General features: G+C 34.3%; 2 protein-coding genes across 5 annotated transcripts in view; both read right to left on the bottom strand.

The window, feature by feature from the left end:
• LOC141522388 (zinc finger protein DPF3) overlaps positions 1 to 16,445 on the bottom strand; it is a 317,782-nt gene extending 301,337 nt beyond the window's left edge. For all 4 annotated transcript variants that reach the window (XM_074235794.1, XM_074235795.1, XM_074235796.1 and 1 more), the window contains exon 1: positions 15,700 to 16,445. In XM_074235794.1, coding sequence (XP_074091895.1) covers positions 15,700 to 15,716 — 17 coding nt within the window. In that variant the 5' untranslated portion in view covers positions 15,717 to 16,445. The remainder of the gene's footprint in view (positions 1 to 15,699) is intronic.
• Positions 1 to 17,714, bottom strand: part of LOC141522389 (zinc finger protein DPF3-like) — a 547,867-nt gene that overhangs the window by 177,721 nt on the left and 352,432 nt on the right. The window lies entirely within an intron of this gene.

The raw sequence follows: 17,714 nt of genomic DNA, 5'->3' as shown, positions 1-17,714 counted from the left end.
GTGACCCTGGACAAGCCATTTAATCTCTGCCTTAATCCACTAGAAAACCATACTCTTTGACAGGAAAACTCCAGGCACATTTTAGTACACAGGGTCACAAGGGATCAGACATTTCAAAAAACCTATAGTCAAGCCAAACTGGTCTTCTTTTTTGTCTCTCATATACAGATTTCCATTTTTCCATTTCTGTCTTTGTGTTTCCCATACTTGGAATGCATTCCTTCCTCACCTATACCTATTAGCATCCTAGTTTTCTTCAAGACTCAGCTCATGAAGCCCTTCCTAACCCTTCCTTCCTCCCCCATCATTATTAACTCTCCTCCAAAATCACTAGACATCTATTTTGTATATTTTATATACAAAAATATACATATATATACTAAATTCAAATTCAGCCTGAGTTACTAGATGCTAGATAAATCACTTAACCATTGCTGCCTCAGTTTCCCTCATGTGTAATGATGATTATAGCACCTGCTTCCTAAAGTTATTGTGAGAAAATTGTAAAGCACTTTGCAAACCTTAAAAACATAATACAAATGCTAGCAATTATTATTATTATTTGTTATGTATATGTTGTTTTTTTAATAGAATATAAACTTCTTGAGGGCAAGTACTGTTTTGATTTTTTTTAGATTTTTTAGATTTTTAGATTTTTTCAAGGCAATGGGGTTAAGTGGCCTGCCCAAGGCCACATGGCTAGGTAATTATTAAGTGTCTGAGGCAGATTTGAACTCAGGTACTCCTGACTGCAAGGCCAGTGCTCTATCCACTATGCCACCTAGCCACCCCCATTTTTTTTACTTTTATCTTTTCATTCCCAGTGACTGGCATTTAGAAGGCACTTAAGCACTTCTTGGTTGGTTTCTAAGGTTGTCTGGTCCAACCTGTACCTGAATAAGAATCCTCTTCACAAATAACAAACAAGGGATCATCAAATCTTTTCTTGAATATCTCTAATAAAGAGAAACCCACTACCTTACAAAGTAGCCCATTCTACTTTAGGATAGCTTGAATTATTAGGATGTCTCCCATATTATAATGCCTCATAAGCTATCTCTCTTCAAAGCAATCTATTGCTCTCAATTTTGTCCCTTGGGAACAAGCAGAACTAGCTAAAAACCTTTTTCATGTGACATTTCTTCAAAGCTAAATGGTCCAGGGGTTAGATCACTGAACCTGGAATCAGGAAAACTGGAATTCAAATTTAACCTCAGACACTTAACTAGCTATCTATAACATGAGGAAAATAATAATACCTAGCTCCCAGGGTTATTGTAAGGATCAAAGACAGCAATAATAAAGCAATTAACAGTGCCTGGCACATAGTAAGTGCTATATAAATGTTACCTATTATTATTAAATTATTATTAATTAAATACTTGAAGGGTCCCTTCTAAGTTACTTTTTTCTTCCATTTCCAAGTTCCTTCAACTGATTTTTATAAGACTCAATCAATCCACCATCTTCCTTTCTTTCTACCAAACATCCTCCACTTCAGCAATGTCCTTCCTAAATTAGAGTATCCTGAACTGACCACAGTACTCTGAAGATGACATGACCTGGACAGAGAACAGCAGGAACTCTAACTTTTAAAGAAACCCAGGATCACATCAGTTTGGTTTGGTTTAGTTTGGTTTGGTTGGTTTGGGAAGGGAGGAGCAGTGCCCCATAAGGGCAGCTAAGTGATACAGTAGATAGAGCACCAAGTTGGGAGTCAGGAAGACCCATTGTTCTGGGTTCAAATTCCAGACTCAGACACTTACTGTGTGATCATGAGCAAACCACCTAACCCCATCTGCTTCAGTTTTCTCATTCATAAAATGACCAAAGAAGAAAATGGCCAACCATTCCAGTATCTTTGCCAAGAAAACCCCAAATGGGTTTTTTCCCTAAAAATTGCTACCCTCCCAAACTTGTAGTTAAATGAACTTGTTGAAACTTTTACATTTATCCTTATGAAAGGCAAGTTTTTACCCCCAATGAGTTTCAGTTTCCCCATATATATAATAGGCCTAAAAATAGTTCTGCCTAGTGTACAGAGTTGTTATGAAGAAACATTTAACATAATTAAAATACTTTGCACTGTGAGGTATTGGTATTATTCTCATCATCCTTTCCCAGATAAGAAAAATATATTGCTGTTGGGTCATTAAAATAAGCAAAGATGATTTGTCTGCAAAAAAAGATCATGCCCCAGTGGCTACCACTTAGCCCTGGCATTAACATTTTGTTCTAAATTCCAGTTATACTTCTGATTCATCAAGTCTTTTACCCAACTTTGAATTTGGTAACTGCCAAGGGGAGGTGACAATATCCATAGGTCACCTTTTTACTTCACCTAAGATGTTTGTTATATAGATTTGAAGTTCTCCAAATGCAAATGTCTCTGAGATCTTCAAATAAAATATACATAGATATTGAATGCTATCATCATAAGATTGCTCCTAGGCTTAAAATGGACCTTAGGGACTATCTATTCAACTCTCACATTTGCAGATGAGAAAATGAAAATTCAAAGAGAAGGTTAGATGGTTTGCCCAAGGTCACATAGGTTGTAAGAAATCAAGTTAGAATTATACCTGAGTCCTCCAAACCCCTAGTCAGGATGCTTTCTCTTATATATCATGCTGACTTACTCACTAAAGCAATACTGTGAAAATTGGTCCTTTCCATCTCCCTCTGCTTAAAAAAATAACATTTAGATAGGCAACTTCACTGACAGTTGGAAGAGAACGGTTTCCCCATAGGATTTCTCTATTGATGCTTATATAACCCAATACTAATATTTGGAAAAGACTTCAAAACCATAACCACCAACACCAATCACTTGATAATAAGTATAGCAAGGGATATTTGCAGAGCAGCAGACCAAAACATTAAAGATCTAAAGGCTCCAGGACCAAAGGAAACATTTCGTAGTGAGGTATGAACAATGGAGACAGCAGGGTATGGTGAGAGGGAGGGAATATAGGAGATAAAAAAGAATTAGAGATGCAGAGGGGACACACACTTATACATAGACAAAGATTCTCCCTTCCCTACTCCCTCCCACCCAACAAGCCCATCTCATCATTCTATGACAGTGCTGCTTTGTGGAACAGAACAATAGGTATATTATGTTAATCTATAATTATCCCACGAAGGATAGCTAACTCAAAGCATTACGTGAACATTGGAATATTGGATGCTATCCTGAACAATGCAAATAACAGCAAAATCCACACAACTCTTTACATTAACCAAAGAAAGAAAGCTGCCCAAAGTCAGCTTCTTTACATTTGCCTGTCTCTTCTAATGTAGTTATTTAAAGGTAAGTCCCCTATTCTTTTGAAATTAGTGAGTGGTGGATTTTTTTTAATTATCATTTCCTTTTCTTTTTTTAAAAAAAGCAAGAAATCATGACAAAAGTTTGTTTATTGTCCTAATCTATTAAGGAGTTCCACAAATAAAAAGATTCTATAAAATGAAGAGAATAGAGGATCTCAAAGTTCCTTTCCAACTTTAAGATTCTATGGCAAATGTTCTAAGCTCTCTTCCAAAATTTCTCATTTTACTATTCTGATTCCTTCTTCTACTTAAAAGGGATTAATTCCCAGTGACTTTTATACAGAGTGTCCCCACAGTACATATTTCAGCTTCAACAACTTCAATAATTTACTTTAATAACTAAAATCTGCCCTAAGACTTTAGGATACCTGGTATAAAGTTGAGATTCTATGGTATAAAAAAAATTAAAAAGTAACAAATGTGTACAAGGTTTCTTTTTTCCACATTTGTCTGTGACATTTTAAATTACCAAAAGATATAATCAATTTTTGTAAAAGTATTATGCACAACTGAGTATAATGCAACAAAAATTATATTAAATAGAGAGCCATTGAAATGCATTAAAAATCAACTGGGGACAAATTACTTAATCCTAATGGGTTGGTCATAGAAATAATGGATAATTTCATTAATGCTAATGACAGCCATGAGACAACCTATCCAAATTTTGGGGATGCAGCCAAAGTAGTCCTAAGGGGAAAATTTATATCACTAAACATGTTTGTTAACAAAAAGAAAAAAACAAATGAATTGGAAATGCAACTAAAAATATGAGAAAAAAGCAAATTTTAAAACCCATCAAATAGAAATCATGAAAATCAAAGAAGAGATTTTTTTTTAATTTGAAACAAAAAAAGGACTTTATAAATAAAACTAGTAGCTGGTTTGTTTTGAAAGGGGAGGGGGAAAATACATAAACATTAATTAATATGATTACAAAGGAAAAGAATTAATTACCAATTTCAAAAATAAAAAGAATTTACAAAAAAAAGAATAAAGGATATTATTGAAAAATTATTTTGACCAGAGATATCAATAAAACTTATAACTCAAATGAAATAAACATTTATAAAAAATATAAAATACACAAATTAACAGAAAAATGGGAGAGAATTCAAGCAATCTAATTTCAAATAAAGAAACTGAACAATCCATAAATGAACTTCTAAAGGAAGAAACTCCAGGACGAGATAAACACAGCTGAATCATTCTGATATTAGATAAACTTTTTGCAAAAAGAGAAAAAAAGAAGACAACCCTACCAAATTCTTTTTACATTACAGATATGATCTTATACATTAACCAGAAATAATTTAAAAAGAAAAAAGTGATAGACCAATATCTCCAATGATCATTGTTGTAAAATTTTTAAATAAAATATTAGCCATGAAACTAAAACAAAATATCAGAAAGATGAAATAACCTACCTAAATAACTCATAAATTCAATCTATAAATAGGTTGTATTTATGCCAGAAATATGAGGTTGGTTTAATGTTGAAGAAGCTATAAAATAAATTAATCATTTTAATAGCAAAATGAACTAAATGATGACTAAGAAAAAACTTCAACAAAATTCAGTATCTATTTCTGATTTAAAAGACTAGAAAACATAGGAATGGATCTTTCTTTAAATTGCTAAGTGGTATATATCCAAAACAAAAGCTATCATTATAGGTAAGTTAGAACCCTTCCCAATAAAACGAGAGTTGAAACAGGGATATTCACTGTCGCCATTTCTATTTTTCATAGTGTATGAAATGCTAACTTTAGAGAAAAGACAAGAAAAAGAAATTAAGGGAATAAAGATAGGTAAAAGAAAGATGCAAGATATGATAGTGTACTTAAAGAATCCTTAAAGAATCAATCAAAATTTTCATCAAAATGATAATTACAGCAGACTTGCTGAATAAATCCACACTGGTAGTCTAACTACCAATATATACACAATAACTATATATCTATAATTACAAATCATTGTTTACAGAAATATAGATCTAAATATTTGGGAAAATATTAATATGCATGGGTATAATGAGTCTATGTAATAAAAATTACAATATTATCTAAATTGGTTTATTCACTATCATAACAATCAAACTATCAAAGGATTATTTCACTGAAAAGAAGAAAAAATAATGAAATTTTTATCAAGGAATCATTATTTCTTAAATACCTTAATAAATATTGGTTTTTAATGTCTGTCACTGGGCAAAATAATGAAAATAAAGTAAGAATGAAGGGAGCACCAGCTCTTAAACTGTACTACAAAGCAATAATTCTCAAAACAATTTGATAAAGGTTAAAAAATAGATAAATCAAATAATAGAAGGAAATGTATATAGTACCTTAAGATTCATTAAATGCAAATCTCTACTATCTACAGGGATAAAGATTCGCTCACTCCTTAACAAAAGCTACTTGGAAAACTAGGACGTAAGTATGTAAGAAATTAGATTTAGAGCAATAACTCACTTTTTATGCCAAGATAAGTGGATTTGTGATTTAAAGATAAGTCATATTATAAGAAAAATTAAACATGAAAAAAATTACAGATAGATAGATAGAAGAAAAGTTCATGACCAGCTCTTTTTTGCAATGGCAAAAAAAAGGAAACTAAAGGGATATCCATCGATTGAAAAATGGCTAAATAAGTTATAGTATATTAATCTTACAAAATACTATTGTGTTACAAGAAATGAAGAAATGGTTGATTTTTAAAACACATGGGAAAACATATGAACTGATGATACTACAACATCAATATAAAAAAATTTCATAAACTTTTTTAAACTGATGAAAAATGAAACAATTGAAGCCAAAAGAACAATCTATACAGTAATAATACTGGAAAAATAAACAACTTTGAAAGCTATAAGAACTATTATTGATACAATGATCTTCCGTGATTCCAAAAGACGAAATAAAAAACATATTATGTATCTCCTCACAGCAGGTGATAGATTTAGGAGAAAGGATAAAACATAGTTATTTTTGTATACAGTCAATGAGGGAATTCATTTTGCTTAACTAGGCAAATTTATTGCAAATAATTTGTTTTTCTATTCTCTTTTTTTGAATGAGTGGGGGTGAGGATAGAAAATAGATTCCTGTTCTAAAAAAGTTTAATAGAGTGGCATAGGAATATTACAGCTGTGGAATATTCCATGCATTTTTAGAGAAGGTCACCATATTATTAGGTATAGGAGCAACCTATAAATGTTTATAATGTAAAAATAAAACAAATCAGTAAAACTTAAAAAATAAGGAAAATGAGGCCAAGAGAAGCTAAGCCCAGTGTCACATGTCTAATACCTATGTCAAGATTTAAACTGAGGTCTTTCTGACCCCACGTTCAGAGATCGATCAATAAGTGCATTTTCTAAATTTTGTCATTCCCCCATAAAGAAAGGAAGAAAAGAAACAAGCATTTATTAAGTGCCTGCTATGTGGCAAATACTAAGCTAAGTGTTTTAAAAACATCATGTCATTTAATCTTCCCAACAATCCTGAGTTAGGCACTATTATTGTTCCTATTTTATAACTGAAGAATCTGAGGTAGAGTTTAAATGACTTTCTCTAATTGGTGCAACTAGTATCTGAGGCTAAATGACCAATACTTGACATTGACTTATTCTTGACATTGACTTATTCCACTATACCTATTAATGCCCTTTGATTTCAGTGACATAACAAAACCTCTAATTTATGGAGAGCTTTAAAGTTTATATTGTGCTTTTCTAACAATATGAGATAGGTAGTATAAATATTATTATCCCCATTTTTCAGATGAAGAAGAGAGGTAAAGTAATTTGCTCATGGTCACACAGCTAGTAAATATTAGAGCATGAATTTTACTTCAGTTTCTACTAGGACACACTGACTGTCCTTCACAACACCACCACACCTTACTCCTATCTCAATGTCTGAAGCTTCATCTCCTTTGTGGGTTTCTCTTATTCCTCTGAACTCCTATCATTGGCTGTCACCATCAAGGCTTTGTCCACCTTTTCTGATCTTTTCAATATTACTTTTTTTTGTTATAACCTTTGTTATATCTAATTCTATGACTTCTATTTGTCATTGTTGTTGTTGTTGTTGTTCAATCATTTTTCAGTCATGTCTGATTCTTTGTAACCCAGTATGAGGTTTTCTTGACAAAGATATCAGAGTGGTTTTCCATTTCCTTCTCTAGCAGATTAGACAGAGATTAAAGTGACTTTCCTTGGGTCTCACAGCTTTTGAGTGTGTGAAGTTGGATTTGAACTCACATCTGCCTGATTCAATACATTCTTTCCACTGCACTACCTGTCTACAGAACATTAACTATAAAAGAATGATAACAGAATAACAATTTGTTCCAAGCCCATTTTTAACTTCATCCCAAAGGCAGCTGATGACCCAGTGGTTAAAGCACAGAAGTTAGAGTCAGGAAGTTGTTGCTGTTCATTTATGTCAAATTCCTCTTCATGACCCCATTTGGTGAACTGAGGCAAATAAGAGTTAAGTGGCTTCCCAAGAGTAACACAATCAGGAAGTGTCTGGGGTCAGATGAGTCTTCCTGATTTCAGATCCATTGTTTTAACCACTGTGCCAACCTAGGAAAGTCCTGAGTTCAAATGCTGCCTCAGACACATACTAACTGGATAACTCTTAGCAGGTCACTTAATATTTCTCTGCACCAGTTCTCTCAATTGCAAAATGAGAGTAATAATAGCACATTCGACAGGAGTGTTGTGATCAAATGAGATAATCTTTGCTTAATATAGTGTCTAGAATCTAATAGGTGTTCTATAAATGCTTATTTCCTTCCCTTCCCCCTTCTCCATTGAGGAAGATAAGTATGCGATATCCCATCTTCATCCTTTCCAGGACCTAACATTAATTCATAAAAAAATTTAAGAAAGTATATTTTTATTGGCATCATCATGCCAAATATACATAACTTCCAAACCATGTGGATATAAATACTTACAGGAAGAAATCAAAATGTACACAGCATGAGAGACATACCATATTTCTCCTACAATTTGCTACTAGAATTATGATTAAATTACTTTCAGTGAACTGACAGAAGATGAGGCTACATTCCAATATTTTAACTGAATTAGAAACACTCATTTAATCCACCTGTACAATAGCCCAGAAGACATTAAATATAAAAAGTAAACTAAAAGGTTTTTGGTTACAACTAAAAAAGTGACAATAAAGGGAGTATAACAATTCATAATCACCATCATTGTAACAAAATTTAATGTGGAAAAATATTTGGGAAAAAACAAATATCAAAAAAAGACATAATAAAAAAATTAGAGAATTTTTGTTATTTTATTCACCTACACATTTTTAGGAAATTACAAATAATTTAGAATTTAAAGTTTTTATGTATGATCTCTTTAAATATTTGGTTTTATTTTATTAAGTTTACCATTTTTAATTATAAATCTCTCTCTCTCTCTCTCTCTCTCTCTCTCTCTCTCTCTCTCTCTCTCTCTCATTCACTCTTTGTTCTCCATATCCACCATAAATACTCTAACCTATCATTCCTCAGTTCTGAAATCTGAAATTATTATCAGGCATAGACTGCATCAAATATTTTTTATTTAATTGTTTTTCTTTTTCACTAAAGACAGTTCAGTCTGAATGGGGTGGAGGGGTGGCAATGAGAAATAAAAGCCATCAATAAAACATTTTTTTAAAAATCTAAAGTAGCTTCCAATTCTTGTGTATCAAATTCAGATTTCTCTGCCAGGTTTTCAAGGTCCTAACAAATCTATCCAATCTTATTTTGTACTATTTATCAACTGAAGTATTTACTTTATTTGAGCACCTTTCCTTACTATAAGTTATAAACACCATAATTATTCCTCCTTTCATGTCTTTGTTCATACTGTTTTTCCTGAACAAAAAATTCTCTATCCTCTGCTTCCCCTATATAAATCTTGCCATTCTTTGAAGCCTAGTGAAGAAGTGAAGACACACTTCTCAATAAAGCTTTCTTTGTTTACTCCAATTCACAAGGATATCTCTTTGCTCTAAATTAATATTAAGCTTACAAGCAATTCCATGTATGTAAACAATTAACTCTCCTCTAATTGATATATATCTATTAGTTGAGTCTCTTCAGTTAGAATATAAATGTGGACAAAGACATCTCAAAACTATCACCAGCCAGAGGGCTATGTGTCAAAGTTACAAAGAAGCAAATTTAACATCTAACTTTGAGGGGAGGAAAAACCTTCTTATTGACTTGAGCTATATCTAAGTAGGATAGGTTTTATTAGAAGATAATAATAATAAATAATAATAATAAATTGACATTTAGAAAGATCTTTATGCATTTTAACCTCATTTTCTTCTCATAAAAATTCTAGGTATTGTTCCTATTCCCATTTTATGTATGAAGAAACTGAGACTGAGGGAAGTTAAGTACCCAAATTAACCTGAACTCAGGTCTTCATGAGTTTAAATCCAAGACTCTCTTCACTATACCACCTGAGTTTTCTTTCACTGGAGGTCTTCAGGCAGAAGCTTATGTCCCCTTGTCAGGTATATCTTAGAGAGATATATGAACAGCCACAAAGAAAATTGTGTGTCGTTCAAGATCTAGTCTGGTTAAGTTGGGAGACATTTACCCACAGGAGACTGGTCATGCAGAGATGAATATTTTTGACCACAGATACTCATAAACTTATTTATTAAAGAATAGTTGTGTGGTGATCTGCATCAATGGAAAGGGTTCCTTGAAATACTGAGGCAAATTTGTATTTGTTTCATATTGATATATATAATGGTAGCAATGATTTCTCCAAAGCTATGGCATCAAGTTCTAATATATACAACTAAGTTAGGAGAACTTTCAATGGTATCTCAGTGATGAGCTGGGCATTTGTCTTCTAAGGACCATCTTACCTAGGAGACATAGAAGATAAAGAGCAAGACTTGGAGTCAGGAAGACCTATTTTTGAATTCTATAGAATCTTATTCACTTTGTGAACCTGAACAATCACCACTCCATTCAGTATTTTTGTAGTCTGTAAAATGAAGCACTTAGGCTCAATGGCTTCTAATGTCTCTTCCAGTTCTAAATATATGAGCCTATGACCTACAGTCAGAGCAACTCATCACTAGAGGTTTAACCATGAGTTTTTATATTCTTGTATCTCATATAGTCCATTTGCTAAGGTGGGAAGGGGTTGCAACTTTTCTCAGTTGGAGGACCAAAAGATGAAATCATGGAACTTTAAATTTAAAAAAAAATGTCTGGGGCGGCTAGGTGGTGCAGTGGATAGAGTCAGGTGTACCTGAGTTCAAATCTGACCTCAGAAACTTAATAATTACCTAGCTGTGTGGCCTTGGGCAAGCCATTTAACCCCATTTGCCTTGCAAAATCCTAAAAAAAAAAAGTCTGAAGTGACTTTAAGTAAAGTGTATCATCAGTACTTACTCCTGTTCTAACAGTATTACTGTCAAGTACTATTCTCTTCACCTATATTTTCTTGAACTGATATTCTATAACACTATCCATCATAGTTCAAGTTTTCCTCAATATTTTAGTTTTGGACACTAAGTTGGAAAGAAGTGAAATGATTTACTCATTGTTAAACAGGCAATAAAAAGCATAGCCAGGGTTCAAATCCAGTTCATCTGATTTAAAATCCCATGTTCTTTTCATTAAATCACTCTTCTGCCATTTACAAGTTTACCACCCTATACCAGTAGAGATGACTGTAATTGCCTCACTAACCAAGTCTATCCTGTCTCTACTGCATTTCCACAAGAGATTGCTTCCAAGGGCAGGTAGAGGGGATGACATGAATATTTGAAGAGTCAGCTTAGTAGATAGACTGCAAAATGCCATTGTTGAAGTAGATTTTACATGTCAATACCAGGAGTTTGCCAAATGAACTTTACACAGAACATAAATAGCTTATGAAAAGAGCTTACTATGTATTTATTTTTCAAAAGAGGTAAATTCCTAGAACATTGGACTAAATATCTGGGTTAATAATACCCATTGGGATGTTGGAAATTCACCATTCAAAAAATTCAACCTATTTAGGCCTACAGTAACCAAGGGTCCTAAAAGAGAGAATAGACTCAAAACAATGACAGATGCAGAAATAGTCTGAGTTAAGAAACCTTACACAGAATTAGTGAGATATTTAATTTCATGATTCAGGACTCCTGATTTTGGAGTTGATTGAAGATTCAGAAAAAGGTTGAAAATAATTTTTATTACTTGAGTTCTAGAACCAGGCACAATCTACCTGACTCCACCACAAATTACTGTGAAACTTTGGGCAAGTCATTGACTTAACAAGAACTCTAAAGTTGTATGATTCCAATGAGATCCAAATCAGGCTTGTTGTTATTAGAGCTGTGCTCAGAGGAAGAAACAACTGGGAGTAGACATGATAGAGCTTTTGGATTAAGATAAGAAAGACTCTATATCAATTTTTTTTTTATTTTGGGAACACAGTGAGGTAGAGTTGATGTGGGGGGAGAAAAGCAAGATACTATGAGTAGCAGAGGGAAAAAAGGACAGGCTATTGAAAGTAGAGGGACCTCAGATATCATTTCTTTCCTCTCACTGAAAAACTTTAGGAGATGGTTAGGTCATTCCCATCCAAGAGTTGTGAACAGTCAAGAGGCCTGGATTTGTTTAAGATTTCAATAGCCAGGAAAGCTAGGTGGGACAGTGGATAGAGCATGGGTTTGAAATCAAGAAGACTCATCTTCCTCAGTTCAAATCCAGCTTCAGACTATTACTACCTATGTAGCCCTGGACAATTACCCTTCTTGCCTTAATTTCATCATCTATAAAATGAGTTGGAGAAGGAAAAAGCAAACCACTCCAGTATCTTTGCCAAGAAGATCCCAAATGGGGTCACAAAGAGTTGAACATGACAGAAATAATTCAACAACAATATAGGTATCCTTGGAAACCAAGGAAAGCCAGATAGAAAAGGCATTCTCAGTGATGGTAGGTCTTCCTGCACCCACAAGAAGCGAAAGACTATGTGTGTGTATTTACATGTGTGTTTATATACATGTACCACATGTATGTTTGTATATATGTGTATATATGTTGTATCCTTCATAATATATATGTGCACAATGTTTATACACATAAATATGCATTTTCATGCATGTGTGTATATCTGTATAAAAGTGACCAGGAGCAGAGACCTGGGCCAGTTTGAATAGAACAGAGATTTTTTTAGCTAGATCTGAAATGTCTCATGCCATTTAAGGAAACTAAAGTTCCACTTTTGTATCAAATAAAAGAACCACCATGACTGGAAAACCACTCTTTCACTTTCCTATCTTTAAGAGAAATATTGGGCTGGAATGACATTATCCATCAGATTTTGGGAATTTAGGAGTATGATTCTTTTTGGGGGGTTCAGGATAAAATCCAATTTTCCTGGCATTCCAGGGTAGAAGGATGGAGTATACTATTCCAGACCTGGAGGGTTAATTGGAAACAGAGAATGGTGGTCCTCTTTTTAGGAGAAGAAAGGCTTATAGAATAAAAAGAAAAAAAAAGGGTAAAATCAGTAAGAATCAAATACGACTTTTCCAGGGGCAACCTAGATGAGTATTCCTTTGCTTAGCTAGTAAAAGGGGAAAAATAGAGATCATGTTTCTATTAAATCACACTCCAAAAAAGGAAATTCTTTTTAGGAGTCCTGACTCCCAAATCTGGAACAATTAACCATAAACTCCATGAAAAGATAAGCTTTCATCTTTATTTCATCTCTTTAAACTCAATGCCTAGCACAGTATCTTAAATGGAGAAAATGGTACTTAGTAAGTTGTTTGTTTTCCAAATATGAAGAACAGATGGCATGACAGATAGGGGAAGAAAATATAGGGGAAGCAAAAGAAGGGAGGTTTACATTTAGATTGAAAATATTTCATGAGAATGAATATATCTGGTCTAGAGTAATGTCACCCTTTTTCAAAGAGGAAAAAGCTAAAAAATTACCAGGGTAGAAATTGTAAAATGCATACTCAACATCCCTTTTGAAACTAAGAAGAAACAGAAGTGTCTAAGAATTGTAACAGCAGACCCAATCAAGCAGGGAATGTGTTGGCAAAGACAAATCATACGGCCTGAGATGAAATGGGTGGTCAGGAGTGAGGTTAGTTGTAGATGAGACATTCTGGTTCTGGAGGGTATAGATGCTATAATGGATCTGGATGAGATAGAAGGAAGCATGAGACTTTTAATAGAGCTAGTAATCAGCAAAAAAGCACTTTGTACAGATTTCTTTAATGATTTTGAGGATCTTGTTGATGGTAAAATCAAGTGAAATGATTTCCAGTTATGCAAACCCAAAATGTTTAGCTTCATAGAAATAGCATACTCTTTTAAGTTAAAATATATGTAAAAAATGATTCTTAAGAAGCTTCTGAAAGTCACTCAAAAAGCTAATCAAGAAAGATAATTAAGAAAAATGTCAAACATTGAAAAGTTTATAAATTAAATAATCAAATTAAATTAAATAAGCTTTGTTTAAAAACCATACTTGACATTATGAAGGCATCCTAAATCAGAGTACATATACCCCACATTCAGGGAAAGAGAGAACATTATTATCTTAGGTTAGAACTCCATTTTAACATTTCAAACCTTCTTCTTGACTCATTATGTTCATTCTCAACTTGATACTGATTACAGTGATTAGAAGAATCAGTCGTACATGTACTTTGTTCCACAAAACCTTCACCTTCTTATTTCCCTTTAACACAAAGAAGTTTAAGGAAAAAAAGAAATTAGAAATAGTCACAGCATGGATGGGTAGCCAGAGTCGACAAAAATTTGACAAGCTAAATTTAGTGACTCTCTTCTCCAGCAAGTAGATATTACTCTACCAGGCAACCAGGGGAATGAAGTGCTGCTCATACAGATCAGGCTTGAACAAAGGACAGAGGGTAGTTCAACTATGGAGACAAGCCAGATGAGTCAAGTCTCCCTAGACCAACTCAGTCTTACCTTAGCTATAAAGGTAATTCCTTTCACATAGTAGGCATTTAGGAAATCCTTGATCAATTAAATTCATGAAGAAAAACAAATTATGCTATAATTACTGACATTTTGCTGATATTCAGTCATGTTCAACTCTACATAACCCCATGAACTTTTGTCTATGGGATTTTCTTGGCAAAGATACTGGAATTGTTTGCTATTTCTGCTCCAGTATGTCCTCATTTTACAGATGGAGAACTGAGGCAAATAGGGATCACATAGCTAGTAAATGTCTGAGACCAGATTTAAACTCAGATCTTCATGACTCTAAGCCTGGTACTCCATCCACTGAGCCATCCATCTGCTAACATTTACATAACACTTTACAAATTACAAATATTTTAGATACACAATCTCCTTCAATCTTCATAGCCACCATGTGAGGAAGGTGTTCTTGTTTCCCATTTTACAGAATATCAAAAAATTAAGCAGTGGAATTTGAATTCAAAAGATTCTCAATTCCAAAACCTTTGTACTTTTTGCTCTGAGTCTATCTCTTTCATACTTCAACATATTTGTCGATCATAAGGGGCAAATAACAGAGACAATAAAATATAAAGGTGCATTCCACCCAAAGTGTATTTGTACCCAATAAAGGATGAGCCCCTTTCAAATGTGAGTAGTTCATTTTATACTGTGTAAAAGACCCCATCACCATCCTTCTTGTCTCCTCATCCATCCTATCCTGCTTTGACCACTCCAAATTCTGAGGGCTTGATTGATTCATTTGCATATGAAAACACCAACCCATACAATTCATTTTCTCTGTGGTACAAATTGTCTTTGTACCCATTCCCCCCAGCCACTCATTTCACACTTATTCATTGTTGGAGTCTTAGAGTGTAAAAAAAAAAATACCTGAGGAGACCCCAACTCTAGAATCATTTAGTGATTACTTGACAAATGATGATTTATCTGGTTATGACTCAGCCTGAAGAGATGAAGATTTGGGAAATATATACTAATTGGTTACTTTACATAAGAATGAGGGAATCCAAGGGAACTGAACCCTGAATTGGGAAGTCACTGAAAGGAAAACCTGTATTGGAATTACTCTGCTCTCCTACCTCCTACCTTGGAGGTGTCAAGACTCAGAATCCTCTGAGATAGCATATGTGGAAAGGTTTCTATTAATCCTGTGTTAAGGCTATCTGATCTTTCTGAAAGAGCACAACTGTAATCCAGCTATAAATTGTTATTGAGTCTAAAATTGTAGGCAATGGGGAATAAAGATACCCAATGAAGAACAAGTCCAAGGAGTCTAGTAGAATAACCCGATTGGAAGAGATGTTATGACCTATGAGGAATAAGACAACCTAAAGGTGGACTCACCTTCTCAATAGTGACATTAATCCAAAGAATTTACAAAAATCAAGAAGACACTCAGGCACTGTAATTGAGAGTAACTATGGCTATATGTATGCCCTACATGTATGCTCTACTATTCCCATTGGATGGAAAGAGTATTTGTAGGACAATGTGCCCCAAGATTATGAGAAAGATGATTTTTAACTACTGACTTTGCTAAAAGTAACTAAGTCTACCAAATGACTGATAATTGTGAGGGTTCATGGGCTATGTGTTGAATCCTAAAAGTAAAAAAAATAACCCTAAACCATGAATGTGAGGATGGGTTGGGGAGTAGCCCAGAAGAAATGTTACACTACCATAGTGATTTGCTACTATGACATCATCAAAGAGTCAGCTGTGGGAACTTCACCAGTTCATGTCTTACATCCTCCCTCTAGGTTTATTGATTTGATCCCATCACCCAACCATCTCTTCTCCTCATCCACCTCATACATTAGTCACTCACATTTCATAGGCATGGCAGATGCCATGAATTTGTAACTGAGCCAGCCAATGTTGTCAGAATAGCCACCAGTTGGAAGAGATTCTGGAATGAAATCTATGTGGTTCTTGGGCCTCCTAAGTGATTGCAACTATGGAAGCTAAACCTGATAATGTGCTAAGCATTTTCTGGCAGGGTCAACAAGTTGGGCTGGTATTTTGAGAGTGGAGAAAGCCTTGGAGTCATCACTCTTGACAAGTCAAGGAAGGAGAGTAGAGGCTAGAAGAACCACTAAAAAATTCCCCATAAAATTACTGCCACTAAAATTGAGTTTCTGGATTTCTGGATCAAACAAGCTTATTTCATATTATTTCCCCTCATGCAGTCTACCTTTCCAGTCAAACTGAACTATTCCCTTGAACTTGTCACTCCATCTCCCACCTCCAAGTTTTCGCTTAGGCTATTTTCCTTGCCTGAAAAGAGAAACATTTTCATTCCAGAATTTCTTCCTACTATTGACTCTGGGTGACATAGTACAAATTCCTGGTGTCTGCCATGAGGGTGAAATGTGAGTGACTGAAGTATGGGAGAAATGAGGATGGAAGAATAGGTGATGGCATCAAATCAATAATGCTAGTGGGAGGATGTAAGATAGGGGCTTAATCTCTCTCTCTCTCTCTCTCTCTCTCTCTCTCTCTCTCTCTCTCTCTCTCTCAACTTCTACTTCTTAGAATCTCTCAGAGTATTTTAGGACTTGTATGGCTATAGGAAAACTTTCCTGATACCATTAGTTGTTAATGTTCTCATTCTACTAAAATCATTGAGCATAATTGTTGATGGAGTTGTGAACAATTTCAACTATTCTGGAGAGCAATATGAAACCATGAACAAAGAGCAATTAAACTGATCATACCCTTTGACGCAGCAAAACTAGGCCTATATCCAGAAGAAATCTTTAAAAAATGAGAAAAGTTCTACATGTTGCAAAAATATTCATAGCAGCTCTTTTTGTAGTGGCAAAGAATTGGAAATTGAAAGGATGTCCATCAATTGGAGAATGGATGAAAAAAAATTATGGTGTATGAATGTTATAGAGTTCTATATTTCTACAAGAAACCAGGAATGGTCAGATTCTAGAGAAGCATGGAAAGAATAATATAAACTGATGCTGAGCAAAGGGACCAGAAGCAAGAAAACATTTTATATACTAACAACAATATTGTAAGTTGATCAACTAGGATGGATGCGACTCCTCTCAGCAGTTCAGAGAGCTAGGACAACCCTGGTCTCCCAGGTCTCTCCTGTTATGGACATTCAGATAAAAAAAACAACACAGGATTCGAATGAAAACTATGTTCACTTTCTTAAAATTTCTCCTAGGCAGACTCAGAAAGTCTTCGAAAACAACTATAAAACCCTTTGCACAGGGCAGCTAGGTAGCACAGTAGATAGAGCACCAGCCCTGGAGTCAGGAGGACCTGGGTTCAAATGTGACCTCAGACACTTAATGATTACCTAGCTGTGTGTCCTTGAGCAAGTCACTTAACCCCACTGC

Source organism: Macrotis lagotis, chromosome 4 (genome assembly GCF_037893015.1).
Source record: "Macrotis lagotis isolate mMagLag1 chromosome 4, bilby.v1.9.chrom.fasta, whole genome shotgun sequence".
Lineage (NCBI taxonomy): Eukaryota > Metazoa > Chordata > Mammalia > Peramelemorphia > Peramelidae > Macrotis > Macrotis lagotis.
Note: the sequence above shows the minus strand (reverse complement) of the source record. Positions and strands in the feature narration are given on the sequence as shown.